At 40.6% G+C, this 25,416-nt stretch overlaps 1 protein-coding gene across 1 annotated transcript in view; it reads left to right on the top strand.

Annotated features, from left to right (window-relative positions):
- Positions 1-25,416, top strand: part of ANKH (ANKH inorganic pyrophosphate transport regulator) — a 107,580-nt gene that overhangs the window by 30,996 nt on the left and 51,168 nt on the right. Inside the window, exon 2 of the mRNA XM_066559625.1 lies at positions 25,055-25,271. Within this exon, the coding sequence (XP_066415722.1) occupies positions 25,055-25,271 (217 nt within the window). The remainder of the gene's footprint in view (positions 1-25,054; positions 25,272-25,416) is intronic.

The raw sequence follows: 25,416 nt of genomic DNA on the forward strand, positions 1-25,416 counted from the left end.
GTTGTTGCTACAGTTATAGCTTTAAACATGAGAATTCCCAAGAAATTATCACTTTATTCTTATTTAGCCCTGTTTTGCTTTTTCCCAAGGAATATGCACTATATGCTTTTAGACTTTTACTGGATAAACATGAATCAGCAAAGCCACATATGCTTTCAGTACAGCAGAAAGTTGTTGAGAGTATTTATTTTCTTTTAATGAAAAAAGGGCCCCAACCCAAGTTTTGGCAGGCTCAGCAAGAGAGTTGTTTAAATCACCATTTTGGGGCACCCTGCCATCTTTCTCAGTGTACGCTGCCTTCCTGTTTATGCCCTTCACTCCCCCAGAACCACCGGTGGTGGGTGGGGGGGGAAATTATGCATAATTTGAAGCCAGCCTATGGAGAAATATGTGAGATTGAAAGTAGTTTTGTGGCAAATACAGATGTCCTATTTAAAAATAAGTATTTTCTCTCAGCAATGCCTTTTCGGCTTGCTGAGCTTCCAGAGAGCGTTAAGGGCTATGATAAGTTGGCATTGCTGCTGCAGTATCGTAGCAACTCCAACAAATCAAGGCTGCACCCTCAAACAATGAATCATTCATTTAGAAACCATATCTTCTCTTTCCCTTACTTGTGGAAGATTTATTCCTTTCAGGAGGAAAATTTATATCCACCATACAGACGTAGGCTGCACAATACCTCGTGGAGCGTGTACAATAGCTTTGGAAGGATTGCTCAGGGCATTGCCTTCTGCCAAGGCAGTCATTTTAAAGAAGTCTGAAAAAGGCAGCAGTGGTAGCTGTTTGGATAGCTGCCACTCTCCAAAGCTGCTTGCCTTCAACCTCTGCATTTTACCTGTCTTGCTGAAGGGAATTAACATCACGTCATTATATCTTTGGGTTTAGCTGCTTCTAGTAAGGTAGGTGAATCACCTAGTGAGCCAGCAGCTGAAAGTAATGATACTGCCAAGTTAGTTACTAATGATCTGCCTCTAACAAGCATCTAAGCTATAAGCAGGGGGAGAAAAAGTAATTATTTTCTTACTAGGAAATCCAAGCTGATCATATTGCCAAGAAATACATCAAAAGGGTTGGCTTAAAACACACTAAGTCAGATTTCCTAAACTCTGCTAGACAGCTAAAATGTCTGAGAACCACTGTAAGAAGCCATCTGAATGAGAAGGCTGTGAAGAAGAAAAGTGCCCTTCCAGGTCTGTGTCCAGTTGCTGAATTAATAACAGCATCAGGGCACAGGCTTTCTTTTCCCTTTGATGTGCAGATTGAAAGAGAGGACTTGGCTTAGAACACGTGAGCCAGTTTAGTTAAATACGAATACAGAAGTGAACTGCCTTTGCACAGTAAGAAGGTTAAAATTATTCTAGCTGTGGACTTAAGCCCTTCAGAGAAGTAATATATTGGAGTTATTTGATTAATTTAATAAATACAGACATATGCCATACTTAGGCTTGTTGACAATGAAGTAAATATTAAAAAATTTCTAGGGCATCCAGTGTAATAAAATTTTATTATGTTTGTCATGCTAATTCTTGAATATTAGTTCAGATTTTTCAGAGGTGACAAACCTCCAGATTCAGATATTCAAAACATGTGCTTCAAAGGTTTAAAAAAATACAAACCTTTATTTGTTTAAGCTAATAAACAGATCTTTTTAAAATCAGATATAGATCTTTTCCTTATTGCTCCAGGAATTCTAAGGAACTAGGGCTGCTGTGTTGCCTTTTTTTCTTTAATTGGCGTGTGGCAAGTTTTTCAATCCTCATTGAAGGATTTGAAAGATAAGGCAAGAGAAAACTTGGCCAAAAACCTTTCTTCTATGTATGGCTGACATTGTCAATAAAGTCCTCATTTCTCCTTTCTCTGCCTCCAGTGTTTTTTTCAGAGCTGTGCAGGGAAACAATGATGAGTGAATCAATGGGTAGTTTCATTGGCAAGTACTTTCTTTCCTTCGTTGGACACAGAGTGCCTGATAATTCAATTAAAGTACTTTACATGGAAGATTTTGATACCTGCATGTGCTGGTTTTGGCTGAGATAGAGCTAAATTCCTTCATAGTAACTGGTATGGGGCCATGTTTTGGATTTGTGCTGAAAACAGTGTTGATAATTCAAGGAAGATTTAGTTATTGCTGACCAGTGCTTGCCCAGAGTTAAGGCCTGTTCTACTCCTTACTCCACCAGCCAGGAGTCTAGGGGTGCACAAGAAGTTGGGAGGAGATACAGTCAGGACAGCTGACCCCAGCTGACACAAGGGATATTCCAGACCAAATGCCATCATGCTCGGCATAAAAAGGTCTGAGGAAAGAAGAGGGGATATTTGGAGTGATGTCATCTGTCTTCACAAGTTACCTTTATGCATGATGGAGCCTTGATTTCCTGAGGATGGCTGAGCACCTCCCTGCTCCCTGAAAGAGGTGAATGAATTGCTTGTTCTGCTTTCCTTGTGTGCATGTCTTTTGCTGTTGCAAATAAATTGTTGTTATCTCAGCCCCTGAGCTCTCTCCCTTTACCCTTCTCATTCTCTCCCCTATCACAGTGAGGGGATGGAGTGATCCAGGGGCTGTGTGGGCTTGACCCAGCTGATGGTCTGGTGTCAATCCACGAGCACTACTCCCTCACAGTGTGCAAACTTTAAACACAGCAACTATTTGTGCTTTGTTTTAACCATGAAGCAGTGGAGAAGTAAAATTACCTCAGTCATTCACTGCTGTCTTAAGGAAGCATCAGGTTATCTGTTGCACGTCACTGTAGAAGAGGACAGTAATCAAGTGATAGATAAGCTCTTTTGTAAAAGTTCATGGTGATACCTTTCAAAGCTATAATGTCCCACTTTGTTTGGGTTTCTTTTACATGAGGGCTTTTTGTTCCTATTTCAAGATGAGGGAACTAATATATACTGAAAAAGCCATGATTTGGGTTGAACCTACTTTAAATGTAGTACTTGAAAAGGACTTCTGATGCACATAGAACTATAAAGATCTGTCTCTGGTTATAGGATCGTCACTGGTATGCAATCAAATTTCAGTAGTGCATTACAGCCCTTAGTTTATTTTCTCTCTTTCTATTATCAGAAAAGACTGGAAACAGTCTTTTTTGTTATCATAATGTCTTAATTAAAACTAAATAGGTGCAGCACTGCCCAGCAAATATAGAGGAGGCACTCTCTATGCTGAAAGGTCTGGTCTTTGTGTAACAAGGAGATTAGAAGAAAACATTTCCACAGTATTTGCCAATAAGTGTGGTCTGACTTCCAGTTCCTTGGAGTTACATGGTGTATTGTGCATTATTTTCTGTTCACCATCTGGAAAAAAGTTACTGGCTTTCTAGGGATTTGCTTGTATCCTCACTCTTTGGCAAATAAGCGAAAGAGGTTTCAGAGGTTAACCTCTAGCAGAAAGGTTTGTAAAGGTAGGACTGTTCACTATGGAAGGAGGCAAACCGCCTCATTTTCCATTTCAGATCAGCTCAAATTGTTTAGTTGAATTTCAGCCTTAGTTAAATAGAACTTCAGAGTAGTGGTTTTAATCACCACTGTCTGGTTTTGGCTCCCAAATTCAAAAGTGCTGTTAAAATCCATGAGTGATTTGTAGTGTTTTCTTACATGTGGATGGATTTTATTTTTTTTAATTAATGCCATCCTTTATCTCTTGGCCTCTAGTACATTACAGTGCCGCCTCTGAACAGAAGACAAGAAGCACTAAACTTCTCTAGCCAAAGGCGAAAGCAATTTCCCTCTGTGGAACCCATGTGACTGCTTAGAACATTCTACTGTCTTCACTCAGAAGGAGTGAATACTCCTTTCTCTCTATCAGATACCTTCTAAAGCTGTTTATGCTTTATGTCTCTGAGGAGGAGAATGGTAGGTTTTCATTCATCATCTGCCAAATTGGCTGTATCAGAATTTCAGGTCTGGCATTTGAAGTTATGACTGCCCTCATGCCCATGAAAAACGGAGGACACTTTGATAGATTAAAAGAAATCTTAGCCTTGATGACCTTTTCCTTGTTAGAAGAGATTGTTTTTTTGGACTATGGCCTCTGGCCTTCAAGTGTAGTATCAGATTTTTCCACTCGTGTGCTGTGAGTACTTAGTCATCAGGAAATTCACTGCCAGACAAATCATAGCTCTGCCTTTCCTGTTGTCACTTTTTAGTACCATTCTTTGAACTATTCATGTGCTGATGAGTTTTTCAGCAGAAAATTCAGGGGAATAAAGTTCATGATTCCTCAGTGAACTGCCCACCACATATACTTCTTCAAAGGACTAAAAAATGAAGAAGGTAGACTCAGTTTTTAATTACTCCGAAGAGGTCCAATTTACTTCTCCTTCCTCCAGACATTTACAGGATGTTTATCCTCACTTTAGCAGTCATTCACTCTCAGACATGCAGATGAGCACCACTCCCAGAGGGGCAAAGTGAATAAACTTTGGTTCATTGACTGGTCTGTGGTAGGAAGAGGAGAAAACTGTAAGAAACCTTTCCACTTAGGTCTATTTGGCAAGAAAGAAAAAGGAAAAAATACATGAGTTGCTATCTTCAGGAATTCAAACCTTCCTACCCTGAAGTATATTAAATTTAGAAAACATATTAGTGTACCGCAAAACCCACAGGACAGATTTCAATTGACTCCACCTAGATTTTGGTGGCAAAACATCCTGGCCACAGAAACCAGTGGAGCATTTTGTATGGAAATGTTGGCTTCAGCAGTTATTACTCACAAGTCAAAACAGGAAGATTTATTCCATTTTCCATTTCAATTTTCCTCCATCTTATAACCTCATGAGGAGAGCTTCCTTCTTTTCAGATAATCCAGATGCGAATACCTATAGAAAGTAGAAGGCAGTTAAGAATTCCTCTTGAAGCTTCTTCCTGCTGCATTTTTCACACAGAAGCTTGTTGGAAAAAATTTCTAGAGTCAGAGAGGATGCTTGGGATTCACCTCTGAAGCATCTGCAGCTGCTGTGGAAAACAAATGCAGCCACTTTTATGATCAGGCACTTTGGCTAAGTTTGTTCCAGTAAATACATTTTCTAAAAGTAACACTTTAGAGCAGGTAAATGCATTGGAAGGGACTGTGGTCTAACGTGGTGAGGCTCTGTAGCCCTGGAAGATCAAAATGTAATGCAAACAAAAGAAAGTCAAGAAGATCTGAGTAATGAAAACACAAAGGGGGTGGTGTTAGATAAAAGAGGACTTTCTTTCCAGTGGACTGAGGTAACAAGCCAATTAGGGTCTTTTTAATTCCTAGCCTATATTTTGAGCAAGGCTCAAACCATGTGGAGGCACAGCACTGGCTCCTACGCCTAGCTGGTGTAGGAGGTCTCGTGCCTTTCCCTGTCTTTCTGAGGTTTAAGCAGGTGAAGAAGAACACAGATCCTGTCACACACTCTTACCAAAGCAATCTTCAGACTCTGCACCCTTACAAGCCTAAGCACCTTATTAAATGCAAAGCTCTCCAGATAGCACACGTTAAAAAAAAACAAAAAAACAAACAACCCAACAAAAAAACCAAAAGATCCTTAATCCAATTTTTCATTATCTGGACTTGCAGTGCACATACATGTATCTTCATTGTATCTTTTAATATATATTCATCTGTTCTCTTTGCACATGTAGTCAAGTAAGACAGTGATACTGATAAAATATTGGTTTAACTGATGCTAAAGGAGATACCTTGGGCATGGCTAATAAAAGGTGAAGGCAGCATGATTAAAAGGAGGAAAAAAAAAAGATCGGTAAGCATAACAATATTGAATGGCTCTGGCTGGTGCAATGTAAGTGCAGTGTACAGAGAGAAGAGCTGGGCGCTGTGGTGCTTGAGGGCACAGGAAAGTAGGGGTAATATGGTTGTGACCACTGCCTCCCTTGTACATTTGCCCTGTTACTTGTTAGAGAAAGGGGACATGGGGAGGCAAAGAGGAAGCTGTAACCATAGTGTGGGGTGAAAAAAACAGGACTACAAAATTGTTGGGATTTCCCAACAACCAAGTCCAAAACCTGCCCTTATATAACAGAGCTGTTGCACACATGTACCAGGCTTTCAGCAGCACTGAAGCATACTGCTTCAGAGACTGGCCCAGCTGTTTGGTGTTAGAAAACAGCTGGAGAGCTAAGGGAAAACACCTCTGAGATGTGACCTGGAGGACTTAAGCCAAAGCCCTCTGCTGTGGTTGTCATTTGGAGCATCCCCTGCAAAAGGAGGTGAAGCCTCCTTGTTTGAAATCTGATGTTCTACTGATATAGGGGGTGAAATGGGACAAACAATCCAAGCAACATTAGTACCTCTAATAATAATTTAAAAATAAAGTGTAGTCTCTCCTTTGTTTTCCAGGCTGTTTCCCTACCTAAAAATGTACATATTGCTGAAAGGGATCATGCCACATATCTTTTTGCCCTCGTTACCTTTGGAAGGAAAGTGGTTTTCTGTTTCAGTTGTTAGAGACCCATCTTCTAAACTTCAGCCAGATTGTATGCAAGCCCTGTTTATACCTATTTGTTCTAAAGCAAGCACTATCTTCTGAATTAAGTGACACTTCTTCCCTGTTTTTTCCATCATGGTTATGTTGAAACAGAGCAGCTTCTCAGCCTTCCCTTTGCTATGGAAAACAACCGCTTCTGGTTTCCACTCACTTGATCAGGTTTCTCTGTACCCCTGGATCAACTTAGTAACCTTCCACTGAATTGGGGATGCTCTGAAAGCCTCCTTGATGCTGTGGAGGAGGAAATATTTCTCAGCGTCTACCAGAAATGCCTTACCAGTTCTCCAAATGCATTTGCCTTTTTCCATGTCTGCATCGCCCTGCCGGTCAGTCATTTGGCAGTGTGTTTGTGCACCTAGTCCAACTGACAAGTTCCTGGCTCGTGCCAGAAATTCTTGTTATTAGTCTCCAATATTTGGCTTGGCATTTTCAACTTTTTATTACGCAACTCTCAAAGCTATCTGTGCCTGTGGTGCTTACTAGATTTGCATCCTTAGCATATGTTATCTGCATATTCTCAGTGGTTGTGATGTGGTGAATGAAAATTAATGAAAATGCTAAAGAATATCAGCTTGATCTTCAGCGCCCCACCAATAAATTCCTTTGAGGCCTGTGCATCTCCTTTTAGGATTGCTGATTGCATTTCTCTTTGAGCCAGCCCTGTAAGCATTTCAGAGGTCCTCTTCTAATCCATGTAATTATTCAGTCTGATGAATCCTCTCCTATGTGATACCATATCAGATGCTGTTACCTAATCAGATTGTACAAACACCAGCATGAGAAATTAATTAAACCCCCTGCAATTTCATGCACTGCTTCTTTCAAGGGTTTGCAGTGTAGGCTGTCTAGCTGTTGTTGTCTGGACCCTGCATACTGAGCTTACTGGACTCAGCTTACTGAGTATGGCTTCAGTCCTCAGCTTTGCTTGTGTTCACTGTTGTTGCATTTGCTGAAAATACAGTGGGAAGTATTCTTTTGATTTTGGGATAATGTTTATTCCAGTTTGAACCATTTCAAGAAATAACAGAAGGAGGACAATATCCTACTTCATTGGCTATTTTCTGAGGTGTTCATCATTACTTTCTCTCCTACGTAAGAACTGCTTGAAGATTTTCTCTCTTCTTTTTTTTTTTTGTTTTTTGTTTTGTTTGTGCTGCTGCAGTATGCAACTTTGGTTGTTTACTGGATGAGGGCAAAGTACGTAATGTGGCCAGAATGCACTGGAGTAGCACTGCCAGCAGTACTCCCACAGACCCGTGCAAAGGCGTCTGCAGCAGACTGGGATTTTTTGTGAGCTGAAACCAACAGTCCTGCTTCCCACTGCCTTGGTAGCATTCCACCATGAGATCCACCATCTCCTTGAAAATAAAATGTGTGTGTATGGCCAAATAGGCTTATCTAAAGAACATTTGCAATAGGCTTGCAGCTTTGTTTCTCTCAGGTGACTTCACAATCTCCTCTGTGGTTAATACTCTTGGAGGAGATGCACAAGTAGTGTGTCCTAAAGGAAAAGAGAAAGATGATGAGTCTCTGAGCCATTCCTTGCAACTCTTTTTTGGTCTGACATCTTCAAATTGCTTTCTGTCTAAGCCTGATGAGTCTTTTCTCATAGCATCTTCCAAACCTGGCCTGTCCTATTGTTCCACATCTGCCACCACAGGCACAATTGCCTGTATGTTTCTGCACGGTTTGCTGCCTTCCTGCTACCAGCAAATTGCTCCTCTCTGTCACAGGCAAGTTTGGTAAGCATGCCAAATTCAAAGCGCTGATCATTCCAAAGAATTCACTGATTTATCACCAACATACCTTAGTGTTCAAAAATATTTTAAATGTTGTGAAGCATAAGAATTTCGACTTTACAAAATGCTTCAAAACAGAGTATTTCTTCTTGCTCTGGCCTGGATTTCACTTTCCTCTTTCCAAATCTATTTATTCCCAACTACTTTGTTCTGATAGAAAACCTCGATCTGTGGCATGACGGAATGCTGGCACTGAAACAACCAATAAGTGTGTGATAATAACATCAGGTTATTTAGGAGCAGAGGTTTTGGTATTTTGGTCAAGGTCCACTGTAGGCTTGCTTTGCAGTTTATTAGTTTGCTGTAGGCAGACAAGCCAGCCTGAAATCAGAAAGCTGGAAGGGCCCTGGGTCAGGGCTTCCAGGGTCACAGGGACAGTGGGTCACTCAGCAGCCCTGTGCAGCCCCTCACTGTAGCTGTGGCACTTTGGCTTGCTTCATTTGTTGCACAGTCACACAGTACCAAACCTTTTTGAACTCATGGGTGCTTTAAGGTACTTCAGTTCTCCCAGTCTCTAGAGAAGAACAGTAATCTTTGTCTGAACCAATATTTTAAAAATTAAATAAACAAGGAGATAAATAAATGTAATTTCTACAATTCTTCCATCATAGCACAATGTAAACTGTGAAATACTGCAAATAAACATTGCCCTGGAAGGTAAACTTGCATGGAAGGTTACAGAACATTTGTGCCCTCAAATATCCAACATAGGACAGAAAGCAAAGAGTATTACTTGACTGAAACTTCACGACTGTTTCACCTGACAGCTGTATGAGAAACATGTACAAAAGAAGACTTGTGACTTCTGTCATGACCACAGTTAGCAGGGTTGAGGGTTGTTAACACCCTTTAAAAGATGCTATCTTTGGAATAGTAAAAGCAATAACAAATTCAACAAAACCAAGCTTAGTTGCACCACTTCATGTAGAAATGTACCATTCCTTCTTTCCATTGCTGGTATAATTTGATCTGTTTCATTTTGTGATGGTGGAAAAAAAGAGAGGAGGAGTCTTGACAGTTGCTGCATCCTTCCATGTCTTCTGGTAATATACCTGGAAGAGCAGAAGCACTCAGAGAAAGCTATTCCTCAAGGAAAAAGCACTTTCTGATTTTCACTGATTTCAGAGTCCCGATCCACTGGATCAGGTTTTACCACCTGCATATAATAGCACTTTAAATACATTTACTTACCATTTGTGAAACATGAGTTTTGAAACAGCTTTATTATCACAGTACTGGTTGAAGCCCCATCTTAAAAGGGCCTGTGGCTCTTAAAAATTCTAACAAAAAAATACAATACAATGGCCTTTTTCAGAGTCTTTTCTCTTTATTTTGTACTTTACAGCCCTTGTTTCTTTCCCAGAGATGTTGGCAGCTGTTCCAGTGCTGGCTGCAAGAGTGCTTTCCCAGTGCAGGCAGTAGGGATGGGCCTGGCTGAGTAACTGCCCTCCTGCTTCCCTTTCCCAAGGAATGAATGCTGACTGCTGCAGTCAGTCAGCGGGCTGGAGTGTGCCCTCCTGCACCCTCACTGCCCTGCCAGTTTGGATTAAAGGCTGTCCCTCCACCAGTCCCTGGTTTGGAGGGGCTGTGTGTCCCTGAGGTGCCCTGTGCAGGGCTGGGCTGAGTGTTTGCACTGTGACACAGGCGTGAGGAATGCGCCACTTCATCCTGCCACAGCTGCCTGGGCTGTAGCAGAAAATGTTGGGTTTTACTGCTGCTGACAGTACATCCATCAGTGCTGTAAATCTTTGTCCAGAGTCTGAGAGCCAAGGGGGAACACAGTTGTGCTGGCCTAAACTGGGGCTCAAGAGTTGATCCCCAAATTGGGGGTGAAATAAATGGCATGACCAGGAGAGTTTCAAGCAAGTCTTCTTTGTCCTGTGTTGTTTGGGTTTCAAGATAAGCGTGCAACAGAGCTTCAGAGTGGAATTGCCTTTTAATTTTACAATGCCTATAGTTCAAGGCTCTTTGGTTATAAATCCCACCAGTTTCAAGGAGAAAAGGCTTAATCCACTAGATACCACTGTGACAAGCATTTCTTCCTCAAAGGCGTCTTTATTAAAATGAATCAAGATAGTCTCCTGTGGGCAAGACATCACGAAAGCTCTGTAATAGAAAGAAATATCTCTTGTTTTCCTTAAAGTCTTCTGATCAACAGCCACAGATGTATTACAGACTGCAAAAAAAGAAAGCATAGAATTTGATTATGTAGTTGAGTGGGCCGGTCTTCTGTTCAAAGTGAAATAAGTCATATAGCTAACATAATAAATTAAATTCTTCACCCAGATTTGAACTGTATTTGTTGAAGAGATTGTTGAGTTCCAGAATTATTGCATCCCAGTTCCTACTATAAAATAAGGTTTTTGGCACTCTTCCCTGGAGTTGAGAAATCAGTCACACTGTTGCTTAAATTTGCAGTGATGGCAACAGTTCTCCTCCAGTATAACCTCAACAAAGTATTTTCTCCAATATCAAACCCTTAAAAAAGGAAGTTGAAACATAAAGTCAGAACTTCTAAAAAGAGACCACAGTAGTAGTAAGGGAGTTGCCTCAGAGACAGGGAAATATACACAAAGAGATACAATAATTGCCTCTACATCTAAGTTTATGAAAATACAGTCCTTATGTTTAAGGCAATTTGGTCTTACCCCACGGCAGAGTGGGAGGCAATTTGCTGGGCTTTTAAAGCCAGCTCAGCTATGTGTGATGAGACCCAACATGTGAGGATAACTGGAGCCCACCAGGTTCTGGCTCAGATGGCAGAAGGGACTGTGTACAGACCTGCCCCATGCCTGAGAGAGAGCTGCCAGGGATGCGTCCAAGGATGGAGGAGGCAAGAGGAGGAAAGTGTTAAAGTCTAAAGCATCTGACAGTGGGCAGCAGTGAGAAGCTATGTTCTGTGATGCCATTTACTGCTCTTTATAAAGTGCATGGTGACCTAAAGAAGGCTGAAGTTGCTGTTAGATCAACCCACCAGGGATAAACCCATGGGGGTTTGTAAGTTACCCACCAGCAACAGGCAGAGACATACATGTTCCTGGGGATTGGGCCCCAGAGCTCACTGGGGTTAGGAGTCCTGTCCTACTTTGTCATCACAGTAGAGTCACCACTTGCAGAGGATTCACTGCCTGCAGTAAATCTGGGGTGATCCAAGAGAAAGGCTCTTTTTTGGATCATCTGACCCCCCAAGTAAGACTATTCAAGAGAGGTGTCATGACACCTGCATTCACTTTATTCTTGTCACAGTCATGGTTTTGACTCTTTGGACCAAAGAGTTCCAAACAGAGAGTTTAGAAATTACATATGCTGTGCAGCACCACTGAAGTCTATAAATACCTGGCATAGAAAAATATGCTTTTACAGTTGTAGTAGGCTCATTTTGAAGATCCACCCCTTAAGGATCACAGTTGCCAGATTACAGTCCTTTGGAGGATCATCCCACAATACTTCTACAGCTCTTAAACTGCAGTTCCTAAGCTAGATCATTTCTTGAATTCCAGCAGACTATAACCTTGTTTAAGCTGCAGTTATAAATTTTCCTTTGAGACCTGTGACAAGTATGAGCAAGTTTCTTCTAGGCTGCTCAGAACAAACATAATAGATTATCAGCAAGAACATGACCAAAGGGAGTAGCAATCAAAACCATCATGTGGCATTATCTCGAAGAAATTTGAATTTTCTTTGCAAGCATACCTTCTAGTTTTTATTGTAAGACACAACCAGCATTGGGTGCTTCAAAGTATTTCAGATGCTTGCTTCCCAGTATGACTCTGCAAGATCTGTTTGAGGACCTCATTTCCCTGATGTTAAAAAATTTTATTTGTCAAGATCATCATGGGCTGATTTGTTCCCAACCTGCACCTGAAAATACAGTAGTCTTAGTGCCTTCCTGGCACTTACGTCCCAGAAGTGCTCCACCAGTGGCTGTGCACATCCTAATTTCAATTTTTCTACCCTGCAAGTAGAAAAGCAGAGTTCTGTCAGGATTGCTGTATACCGTTGGCTTCATTCACATGGCTGCAGTGTTTGCATTCTGATACTATGCACCACCCCTACAAGAGCTTCAGCATTATATTTACTCCTAGGGTGTATGCCACTGCAGTGCAAGTTGGTGACCTTAGCATCATCACATTTCAGAGGCTGTTTTGGGAGCACTTAATGCTTTTGCCCAACTGCCCTGCAGGCCTTGACTAAGCAAGCCCAACAGCCATATTTTGTCCTTCAGTATTCAAGATTCAGCAAAGGATAAATTGTATCCTGTTTTTCTTATAGACAGAGAAAGGTAGTGAAATATTCACTCAGGTTACAGGCTGTGCTGTGCTGTGAAAGCCAGCCAGCTCAATTTTTCAACCCCCATAATGGCAATAGTGAGACAGCTCTCTCCCTGCCTAAGAATCTTGGCAGGATGCCCATCTGAAGCCAATTATGTATTTTGCATTGGAGCAACTCAGAGATAAATTATAGCTGCTCTGAATTAATGTTTTACATCCTCTGTACTTCCCTGCTCATCAGCAAGAGAACAAAAAACCTCACGTATGGAGAAGATAGAAAAGAGATTGCATCTCATTTGACTTTGTGGAAATAGAGGGATAAATGACTCAAGAAAGGAGAACAAGGCTGGTCTGGGGGCTAGGGAGTCTGTAATGGGAGGCTGTTCTCCTGATGAAACCTCAGCACAATGTAGAGTAGTGCTGTAAAAGAGTGGTAGATAGTCTATCTTCACCGCATTTCTTACCACTTTTGAAATCCCTGAGTAAAGACACCCATTATTTAAAATCAGTGACTCAGATAAAGAACCTATTAGGCAAAGTTGTCTGTTGCACTATGGTGTACCAGGATCAGTTTTACTTAAGCTTTAAGAATTCCTCAGTGTTTTTCCTGAACTTAAAAAGTTGGCCTCTCGTACCTGTATAAAACAAATGAAAATGAGTTAGTAAGTTTTACCTGTGCAATTCAAGTTGAGGAGTTAAAGGGAGCAGGGTGGTGGGAAAAATGTTCATTGCAACTGAAATAATCACTTTTAGCAAGGAGAGATCACTGCATCAGGAATACAAGAATGAGAAAGGATGTCAGTAAAGACAGTTTTAAGCTTGGAGTTAAGTTGGGTGGCTAACAGAGCATTGAGTTTGTCAGGGGTGTCATGGTAGGAAATATTCTGCTGCCGAAGGAGTCTGTAGAAATGCTGTTAGCAAAACCCAATTTAAGAATTATTGTGGCAACATAAGCAGTTTCTCAGTGGAGGAAACCATCCATAGTATGTCTGGTCACCTTTTTAGCTGGAAGATCGTTTTTTGTTTGTTTGTTTTTTTGGTTTGTGGTTTTTGGTTTTTTTTTAATTTATGTTTTGTGAACCCAGGAGTAGACACCTTTGAAATTAGATTAAGCATCAAACTATAATACATATTTGGCATGTTATCAAGAACACTCGCAAATTGACTTGTGACTACACTTCTGATTAAGAGTCACCCTTTCTGGAGACATAGAAATCAAAACCACAAGACTTGCTACAACTCCATGGGTGCTTCCAAGGCTTTTTCTCCGTGCAGAAGACTGCCTAGGTAATGCTTAAAGAATTCTGACTAGAAGCACTAGCCAGGGATTTGCTGAAGGTATTAGGCAAGTAATTATTGCCAGGCATTTAAAGATTGCTCCAGTGGACCCCTGTCTCTGCAGCCTGTGTGTCCCAGTATATTCAGAAAGAACAGGTTTATGACTCCCTATATAAACTTATGTGTTACCAAGAGGTTAACATGATACATTTTCCACATTTCCACTTTTTCATTGACTCCAGTAAGGACAGAGCATATCTAGCTTGATTGCATTTCAGATGAACTGGGTATTTCACCTTATTTCCATTGTCACAGAAAGCCATTTATTATAAGAGCAGCAATTTGGCTCCCAGCTGCCATGCGATAACATAAGCAGCAGTAATCAGGTTCTCCCATGGCATCCCATTCTTCTAGGTCAGAAGGGTATTTCAGCCTTGCTTGTGTAGAAATATTACTGTGCTTCCCCGTGTGAAATACGGGGTGTTTCAAAAAGAGTACATGATTTCTAGAGAAACTTGTTTGTTACTTGTGCTGCATATAGCCGCCGTTTGGAAAAACCCATGTGCAATAATTTCATTGTGGGTTGACTTGTTGACTTTGTGTCATTGGATACTGAGAGAACCAGCCGAGCTATTTTTAAAAGGAAATGTTAGCCAGTCCTGTCAACAACACCTGCAGGAACCAGGCAAGGAGTCCAAGGTTCTCAAAACTTAGGATGAGGACAGAGAAGGCTAGATTTTCTGAGAGAAAATTTTACTTTGGGGAAAGACTATGTCTTCTCCTTTCTGTCTTCCTCTACCCTGTGGCTTTACCACCCACTTTCCATTTATTTTCAATGGATACATTAGATTAAATTCTAGAGGCCAAATTACTGATTTAGTGGGACTTGCACTTTCTGCAGATACTGAAGTATTGCAGAGTTCTGTAAGAACTGGAAATACTTTAAAGTGTGTTTTGCACTAGCTTTAGAGAAATGAAACCACAGCCACTATCCACAATTTGTTTTCAAGTCCACTGAGTAACTTTAATCTCATCCTAATAAAGCTGCTACAAAGAACAAGAATGGAAGAGAAAAATAAAACAGATACAAATGAAAGGTTTTCCTACTGTTGTTGTGGACTTTATTTATGATGGGTGTTTCCAGCAGAGGAAACACCAAGTTTGTATTTAGGCTGGTGATCTGGGTGCCCTCTGTTTGTTGCTTCTAAGCAATTAAGACATGAGCTATTCTGGCAGCTCTCCCCTTGCAGTCACAGGCACTCACACCTAACAAACTCAGCTTTGTGTAGCTGAAACTGTGCTTTGCCCAGCCGCCTGCGTGCTGGAGGGAGCAGCTGCTTAATGACAGCCCTTAACCAGCCATGCTCCCTGCTCCCGACACAACAGCTGAGGAAAATAGCAGACCTCAAATATGTTCTGCTCGGCTGAGGATGGGCAAAGCCCTGGAACATAAGTAACAAGTCCCTGCTGGGCCACATGGGCAGATAAATGCTTCCAGGGTAAGCTAATGGACAGCAGGTAATTGCATGGTGCACTAAGTACATGTAAAGGTGGGGCTGTACTGCATGTTTGAGGACAGCTGGTCAAGCTCCAACTTCCAAAGTCAGGCACAGAAGCCTTGTTTGATGGTTATGTGTATTTTTTGTAATCGCAGTAGCTTTGTACTTTGTAGATTGTTCAGGGGTTTCTGACATACTGCAGTACTTAGGCTTCTTCCTAAGCCCAGTCTTGGACAAGTCAAGAATTTTATGCATTTGCTCAGCAGGCTCCTTACCTCTCCTGTCTGCAGTGAGAGAGAATGTTTACTCATGCTGAATGAACAAAACCTGCAGTCTTGCTTTGGTTTGCTTTAGCCTTTCACCATGTGCAAGAAATGTTAATTAAATAGCAGAAACTCAGTTGCTTTACATATTTTTTCTATCTCCACTGACAGCAGAGAAGTTGCAGTTTGTGAGGTACACTTTGGTCTGCTGCTGGCTACTGATGAATTTGAACCACATTAGGGGAGAGAAGGAACAAAGAGCAGATAGCAAAAGTTAGCTCTCCCTAATTATCACACTTTTGACTTCTGAGTAACAAATTAGTTCTTCTTTACATGAAACCCCAAAATACACGTTTGCATGACCATACTCCAGTGAAGCAACCCACCTCTCCCAGCTGACTACCAGCTCTGGCAAAATCAGTAATTTGAAACAACAGCAGCAGTAGGGTAATCTCTAGAGCAGCCATGAATTGGTAGGATATTACACGTGGTGATAATAAAAGGTTTTGCTGTAGTATTGATGGCCTTGAATTTGTTTGTTGGCTTTCACACAGTTTACTGGGTGTAATTAATACATCCCTTAAAATCCAGACAGAAAGGGAATTGAGAGGATATGTCAATTATTTGTCTTCCACGTAAGAGGACATGGGCTCTGAATCATTAATAAAGAGTGGAAAGTGTATAGAAATAAGAAAAAAATAAACAATAAAAGTAAATTTTACTGATCTTGCCTCTAGGGTCCTTTTCAGAAGAGGCAAAATAAGAGAATCAGTCACCTCACAATTCCTGAGAGAAAGAATTCATGGTAGGGTACCACAGCTTCAGTCTGTGGAAAGAGAAATACTTTGCCCTTTGCTTTGAGCAAACAGGGGTAGTGTTCTTGTCTCCTGGTTCCTTAAGGACTTGAACCTGTGTGGTTTCTGCTGTGTTGATGCTTGACCTTCACTGCTCTAAGCTTGATGCCCAGGAGCACACAGCACAGCTGAAATATAGGCAAGATTTCTGTGCAGTTAAAGTAGTTTAACAAGTTTTATTGAACCTGTGCAACTCATATTTTGCAGGTTCTTGGCTGAGTTTTGCTCTGGCTTAAAGGCATTTTTGATAGCTTCTGCCAAATTTCAGAAATTTTCACCAAATGCATCAAGACTTTTTATAATTTGAAAAATTTAAGGAAAATGTTTTAAAAAATCTACAAAGCCAGGGACAAACCCCATTAATTTTTCATAAAATCTACAAAGCCAGGGACAAACCCCATTAATTTTCCATGATCATTCAGCTGGAAAAAGTACTTTTGCAGATATGTTGAAGTGTTTGCTTGGATTTTTTTTTCCCTATTGGAGTATTTTTTTTTCATGGGGAAAAAAATGGATTTACACTACATATAGGATCTTGTAATTATGTGTGTCAGGTGACCTTATGTGAAAAAATATGGCTTAAGAAAGCTGCTTATGTGAAAACATGTAAAAGCAGAGGCCTGGCTTCACATGCAAGGCATGAACATAGAAATACAAAAGAAACAAACACAACATCTAAATCTGAATAAAACTGAACAGGAGGGGGGAAAATTAGAAGACAGGTAGAACTAAATATATTCTTGCCTTGAGGTAAAAACATAGGTGGTTTAATGTGGAGGACAAGATCTTTGGTGAAAGTGAGGAGAAGTGGTGCTGAATGATGAAACAAAAGATCTTTCAGGGAGAGAAAGGAACACATGGCAAGTGGAGTTAGGCTGATGCTAGCAAACTTTAATGTGCGAGGGAGGCAGATGTGGACCTTCAGATGCCAGTTTTGGTGACATGGTAAAGTTCAGGATGAGAGTGGCCTCTGAGGTGGGTGTCTAGGGAAGGTGTGGGGTCTCCACAACATCTCCCAGATGTTCAGCCTGGGGCAGCGCTCTAAGCTGGCCCCCAGGGCGCCTTCCAACCTGAACCTGTCCATACACTTTGGAGCCTGGTGAGGTGTAATCATGGAGAAAGTGGCACTCTGCATTTCAGGATGAGAGAGCCATGAGCAGTCCTTCAGCAAAGACTGAGTCAGTGCCAATAAAAAGGCAATATGCCAGAGTTGAGAGACTGAGAGGTGCGGGACCTGCGAGGATTAGATTTGCCGTGTGCATACGAACAAGTCTTATAACAATCCTTGAAGAGATTTAATTTATAAACATGAGAAAAAAAGATTTTATGAAATGTGTAACTGATAGTAAATCAGCTTACTTTTTACTTTGGGGATATAATATGTGGAAGAGAACAGAGCCTATTTCTGTGGGAAATTAAAAAAAGAAGGAGCACTGCTGTAGATACTGTATCGCTTGTTATTAGAGCAAATACTCTTTGTGTGTAGATCCATATGATATGCATTTGTATCCTCCCCAGTGTTTTCTAGCACTTAAAAGTAATCAAAATGGAATTTGGTGAAGAAATGATAGCTATTCCACTGGGCATTCTGAAGAGAAGGGAACCAACCTCCTCTTAGTTTTCTGTCTTAATTTATGTCTCTATTTTATTTGTCTGTACTCCTAGACTTAGAAACAGCTTTTGAGAGGAGAATGAGTCTTTGGCATGAAGGAGATCTGAAGACAAATAACCTCAGCCCAGACTTTGCCATGCTTATGCAACATAATCCCAAATGCTTCTCACCTTTGTGGATTAGCTCCGGGGAAACCTGAATAAAAAGCTTGCACGCTGCTTTGGAAACAAAGCATTCCCTTGCATGTTTCCCCTTGAATACATTTTTGACGATTGATTAGCATCAGTTGGAGGATACCAGGAAAGTCACAATGCAGAGGAATATCTCTGATGTTGATTTTGTCCTGTTCCCCTAGAAGCACTGCTTGCCTAAAAAAGGCCAGGATAAGTTAAAGCTTATAGTCTCACCTCAGGAGTCATGTTTCTTTGCAGACATCAGTGGAAATAGCAGTGGTTTAGGTCTCCTTCATGCTGGTGTCAGGCATCCCTGTTCCACAGAAGGATGTGTGTCCTGAAGGGCTTCCCACAGTCATGGCTCATAGCTCTCTTGGCTGCGGGATCAGTGTTCTCCACATCCATAGGGAGGCAGCCATCTGCAGCAGCTGATTCACCTCTCCAGGATTGCTCCCTGTCATAAATATTCTGGAACTTTGTCAAATGTTATTTGACATAAGCCACTTTTTGGCTTCACTGAGTCTGGTTTCTTTCCTGTGGTCCTGCACCACTATCATCTGTGGTTTCTGTATTATTCTCTGCCTCATTGTGTTCTAACCTGTTTTTCATGAACCTGTACACAAGCAGTAGGTGCCCTGGGGCAGTGTGCCATAGCTGCTCCTCCAGCTCCCAGACATGTCCTCCTCTGCCTTAATTTTTGCACTGGGAACGATTTTTCATTTTCACTGAGGTGACTGTTGCCACTACTGCTGTAGTTATTCCTGCATCTCTTGGCTGTGCCTATTTAAAGGTGCAGATCCCTGATGCATCCCAGGTCAAGTGAGAGCTGCAAGTGCTCTAGAACTATGTTATTTTGGATTTAGGGTATTTATTTAAACTTCTCCCAGGACACACAGCATGGGCATTGGGCAGCAAATGGCTACTGTCAACAAGTAAAACTGAGATCCTGATCATGGTCTCAGGCATTTCTGTTAGAGTAAGAACCTTGCAGAAATGTTCATTCTTGCTTTTCTTTGCTGCTCAGGAAGGTGAATGGGGAAAAAAGTTTCAACCAATGGCATTCCAGTTTCCACTGCAACCAATGGCATTCTAATTTTCATGGCTTGATTTTTGTTTCACATGGTATGTGAGCTTTCTTCTTCTAGGGCATATTCTCATTGCTTAAGCAGGCAGAGTAAATTGGATAGACTTTTTTTGTACACTAACTTTTTTTAAAAGATAAAATGTGACACTTGCCCTGCATTGTGAATTAAAAAGCAGCAAGCAACAGAAGAATTTCAGCTCTGATTTTCAGGTCAGTCCTAAAGCTTTTCCAAGGACATCCTCTCCAGAGACAGGCCACATACCACAGGGATGTTGAGGTGTTCCTCTCTCAGGAGAGGCGTTTTGTCTTCCTTCATGTGGGATTCAGAGCTCTAGTCTCTTGCTGAGGACTGGGATCATTTCTCTGGATGGAACCAATGTCAGCACTTAGAGCACTGTGGACAGGGGTGACTGGCTGCTCTCCCACAGCCAGCTTTAGTCGGAAGAGCAGGGGGAAAGTGAAGTATTTTAATAGTGGGCTAGTAGGAATTGACCTCAGATGGCATTTTAGACATCTGACACATGAGCTACAACAGATGCTGACCCAAAATTAGAGATACTGAATTAGGGTAAAAGCATCACAGAACAAAACAAACATCAACTCCCCCCAAAGAGACCCAAAAGAATAAACACTCTTCAATCATAATCCTCAATGTACAAGGTCTGACTCCCTCTACCCTGGCAGGGCTCTCTTCATACAGTATGGGCAATCTTCTTGAGCCCAAATAAATGTGTGTGTTATTTTTCCCCAGTTTTCTCTCACCTCTATACCTGTGTCCATAGAAGTCTTACACAGACCTGTGTCAGAGGTAAAAAACTACCTGTTTATTTGAGATTGCCCATGGAGGCTCCTGTGTTTGTGAAAGACCCATCCAGAAGCAGAGATGCAGCTGCAGTAGTGCTCAGGTTACACCTGCACAGCGATCCCAATTATGCCATGCTTTCAGAGTATCAGATCTGTCAGGTGTCTGTCCTTCTGGCAGCACAGCTCCTGCAGTGGTGACAGCGGGAGGCAGAACAGCCAGAGCCAGCTGGTACATTTGATGCAGAAGATTTCAATTTGACAGGATTTAGTAAAGGAAAACTCAGCCAAGAGTCATCAGGAGAGAGATTATTTGACACAGGAGATAGACTGTCCCCTACATCAGCTTGCTCTTTAACTGGATACTTTGGTTCTCTTGGGGAATATCATGTAGGAAGAAAGATTTGTGCAGGGAAGGGTAACACATTACAAATGTTTGCTGAACCAAATGTACATTTGGCCAAGATCCTGCCAAATTGAGCAGGTTTTTGATGTCACCTGTAAGTAGATAACTAGCCTGGACAGACTTGAAAACATCTCAGGCAGAGTCCCAGTTTCAAACAAGCCATAGGAACATGCCAGCTTCCACTATGTCACATTCTGCTTTTCTGGGATAAGCAAAATTGAGCATTGATAAAAACTACATTTCTTGGATTTTACATCCTCCTGTTTAAAACATGTGCGCAGGGATCAAGTATTGACTGCACAATCAGTATTTAACTTCAAATGAAGTAAAAAGTATTGTATAGTTAGATACAGACTAGTGAAGTGTAGGTAGTGTGTAGGTAATAATCAGTTTTAAGAGCAGAAGAAAACTTGTACAATAGATGTTGCTTTCCTGGTGGATTTTAAAAAACATTTTATACTTTTGAATCAATACTAAGTAAATTATCCAGTAGTCTCTGGGAAGGGAGGATCATGTGAATAATGGTCAAACTATCGAGCCAGCTTAAGAGACAGCCTTTGAATTTTTGGCAACAGAGGTGTGTAGCCCTAGATTGGAACCAAACCTTTTGTGCCAACATTAGTGAATAGTGCTAAAAGTTCGTGCAAAATAGGACAAGTTAGACCTTTGACATTTTTCTCACAACTGTTGCTTTTCAAATCGCTGCCTTTGCATGCAAACATTTGTTGGATTCATCCATTATGCATGTCCTAGAAATTTGATAAAGGTCTCATAGGTTCCTTCTAAAAGGCTAAAGCCAGCTGCAGTATCCAATTGTAAAGACATGGTTACTGGCTTGCAATGTTGTTAAGTGTATTTGATATTCCTCTGACCTGAATCTTCTGGATGGGAATTTAAAAATGCTGGTCCTCTCTGATTTTAGTGAACATTAATGACAGCACACAATTATTCATTAAAAAAAAAAGGTTTAAAGTGTTGTTACAAGGTCCTCTAGTAAAGATTTCATCTTCCTGGTGGTAACAAATGTGTTACAGAAGACATTGCATAGAAGTAACTGTGTATCTTCATGCTGCCTTTTTGAGAAGTGTTTTAGGACCATGACTTACTTCAGCTAACATGTCCGTGTGTCTACCAGACTGTGCTCTGCCTGGAATTGTTCTGTGGGGTTTTTTCTATTTCTAGAAGAAGGGTCAGCAATATCTATGGCTTTGTTTTAATCACATTTGATCAATTGCACTTTACTGTGACATTTTCACTTACTACTGTATTAGATTAGTGGTTCATTAAGAACTCAGGCGAAGGTGATGTCACCAACATCTGTCTGTCTTCCAGCATCTGGATTGCCTACTTATCCCATCAAGTACGGTATGAATAAGCCAGTTCAAAGGAGAATGATACCTGAAATGTGTACTCAAGCTAACATGCTGTGTTAAATATTGTCATTAGTATTATTGCTACCTAGTTCTGTGTGACTTCACCGACAAGGTACACAAATCTTTGTAGAGGGATGCTTTCTTGTACAGACACAGATGCTACTGATGAAGTTTCCTTATTGATTTCTATTCACACAAAAAGGCTTCAAAATAGAGTCAGATTAAAAAATGGAGGCCTTGCCCTGGTTTATATTGCCTTCCTTTATGACAGATTTAATTGGAAATCTAACAGGATATTAGACTGGAAGATTGCCAACTGCATGGCTGGCATGCCATGAAAGATCAAGTATCTGTGTCTTTCATACTGCACACCAAAGCAGCTTTATCAGTTATCTGGGATTTCTTGTGAATTTTAGGATATCAAATATGGCATCAACAGCTTCAGCAGCAAAAATATTTGGAAGTACATATGATAGAAAAGCTATGCAAGTTTTCATAGGGAGTTTGAAAATTGAGGATGAAGAGTTCTATATTGACATCTTAAAGTGAAAAAGGAAAAGGCTACAGAAGCTAAACCATCCCTAAACACAGCCCTATTGACTGTTCATTTCCTAAGGATCTTTCCAAAGAAGTGTTTAGAAGGATTGCTTTTTCAGGGCTAGCCTCTAGAGTATTTCATCATGTCAGCCACACATTCCACAGGAGTAAAATTAATGGCAACATATCTCTTATAGAAGTCCCTTTTGGATTTTGCCAGTTTACCTTACCTGGTACACAGGGTGTCTCCAGGGGAGATTACTCAGAAGCTATCAACTGGGCTGTCATTTGTTTATTCAAAAGAGATCAGTAAAACCAGAAAGTGAGAGAAAGAGAAGTGCTCAAGTCTTTCTGTCTGTCCTACTTAGATGGAAAAACTTAGTTACCCCGGGGCCAGAGTCATATGGAGCTGTTTTCACTGGCATGAGGTCCGTGCTAAGCAAAGGTTTCTCTCTGCAGAGGGATCATAGTGCCATGCCTTTTGACAAAAAGTTATTTCTTAAAGCCATGTTTATTCCATGACCTTGTCAGAAGTGGATTACCATCCTCCATAGACTCTGGTATTCTGTAGTTGTACAAGGCAGGAAGAAAGCACTTGTGCTCATGAAACTGCTGAAAATAATTCAGCTGTTTACATGTGATGAGAAGTTTTTAAACTAGCCTGCCTGATATTGGTTAGCTGTTTCTCTTTAAATTGAAGCTGCCAGAAATATTTCATTCTTGACAGAAGAAAAAAGAGGGGAAGAGCCATGATCAAGGAACCCTTTTTTTGGCATAATTTAAGGCAGTTTGTCTATTACTAGCAATAGCAATTGGGAGATTAGGCATCTTTTTAGCAAGTTTAAATTAGAAGACTGTAACTCTGCATACACCTTGAAACTGATTACTTCACCATCACAAGTATCATCACAAAAGACAACTACAACTGACTATTCATTTCAGAGGCCACAGTCTTTCACAAATTGCTTGAATACACTTTTGTGCACACACTAGTGCTTTTGGCATCAGCAGATGTAATATAATTTGAACTGATATCAATGCAATAGATGAAATTATCTATATCCCAGGAAAAGTTACATACAGCAGTGGCAGCTATTCCATATCTAACACGTGGTGCTTTCAGGAAGGAACAAACTGAAGCAAGACAGATGAAAATATTTGGAGCTTCAGGCATTCAGGTCAGAGCACATTAAAAGAGAGAGATTTGGCAGACATCAAAGGTGGAGAAGTTTGTATTTTCTACAGCTTTTTGCTCTGTTGACAGTGCAGCTTTAGTTTCAAAAATTATGAATGTCTTACAAAAAGGGTGGAAAAGAACAGTAGGAAAAAGGCTCATTTCTACTTTAGGGATATGGGTTCTTTTCAAGTCAATAAGGGTTGCTTGCTTGTATGATTTTTGGAAGGGCAAATAAAGTCAAATAACTACAATAAAAATCTTATGCTTTGAAATGGAAGGACTTTGCCACAATTACCTGATGATACTCTAGCTGGTTTGTTCATTCAGATAAAGTGGTATTTGAACTGTGTAAGTGTCAGTGAGGTTTGGGTGGTAGCTTGGAGAGATGTTCCTGGTTGGCCTCACTGCCATGGCCCTGTCAACACACATCAGCTGTAACCCATAGGAACTAAATACTTGTTAAAACAGAATCATATTTCATCCTTCTTGCTTTTTGAATCTAATACTGTTTCAACAGTTTGCTGGGTGTACTAGATGATTGATGCTGTCACACTGCAGATAAAATTTGTCATTCTGTCATTTTTATTCAATACTTTAGAAGCATTTTGGTTCAAGCTGGAATCTGAAGGAATGTTACACATCTTTTTTACAGCTCACCTTAGTTATAAAAATAATCCATCTAATTCTTCATGATTAATTGGCAGACATTTCCTAAACACAGACCTAGAATAAATTGGTAAGTTAGTTGTTCCTGAATATGTCTTGAAAGATATTTTTAAATTTCCTACAAGGGGATATAAATTAATATGGTATCAAATACAAACACACAAATTTGTTTATACACAAATATGTATATGTCAACTACATGAAAGGAGATCAGTTATGTTTAATCATGTGCATATTTGGCCTCATTAAAAAATGAAAGTAATAGATTAATATCAGCTATTTGCAGCAATTATATGGGATATTGTGAAAAGCTTGTTACATGGAAAAATTTTTTTAGCTTCTCAACTTTGAGTGTTTGTTAGAGCTTTTGCCTGTAAAGATGAGCTGCAAGGACTGTGCTCTGTTGAAATCATGGCTGAAATCTCAGAGCAATATTTCAGTGTTTTTTATTATCCATGATTATTATCAGGTCATAAAATTACTCTAAAAAGGAAAGAGACTGACTTCTGGTATGGCAGAAGTTCCATTATATACTTCAGAAATAGATACTTATTTTATCCTTGAATCTACCTGACTTGAATTTAGTCTATATTGAATTATTTTGCCTGTGTCACAGGTCACAAGTTACTGCTGCTGAATCCAAAGAAATAAAGTCCAGCTTGGGGTGAAAACAATGACAGCTAAACTTACTTGTTCCTTCCAAAACCAGATGCAGGAGATTGTGTGATTGTGTTTGGTATCCTTCCACATGTGCTACATCATTTGCTCTTTCTGTGTTTCAACAGGCATTGAACAGGGGCATTGCTGCTGTCAAGGAAGATGCTGTGGAAATGTTGGCCAGCTATGGGCTGGCATACTCCCTGATGAAGTTCTTCACGGGTCCCATGAGTGACTTCAAAAATGTAGGTCTGGTGTTTGTGAACAGCAAGAGAGACAGGACCAAAGCAGTTTTGTGCATGGTTGTGGCTGGCGCTGTAGCTGCTGTATTTCATACTTTAATAGGTAAGGTCACTTCATGTCTAGTTAATATGACTTTTAATTTGTTTTCCTTGCCCATTCTTCACACTGCTTAAGCTTTAGGCTTAATATTTCATTTTGTAAGTACAACAGGAGATGCAGAAGAGATGAGCTCTCTTGGGCTGGTATC

Source organism: Molothrus aeneus, chromosome 1 (genome assembly GCF_037042795.1).
Source record: "Molothrus aeneus isolate 106 chromosome 1, BPBGC_Maene_1.0, whole genome shotgun sequence".
Classification (NCBI taxonomy): Eukaryota; Metazoa; Chordata; class Aves; order Passeriformes; family Icteridae; genus Molothrus; species Molothrus aeneus.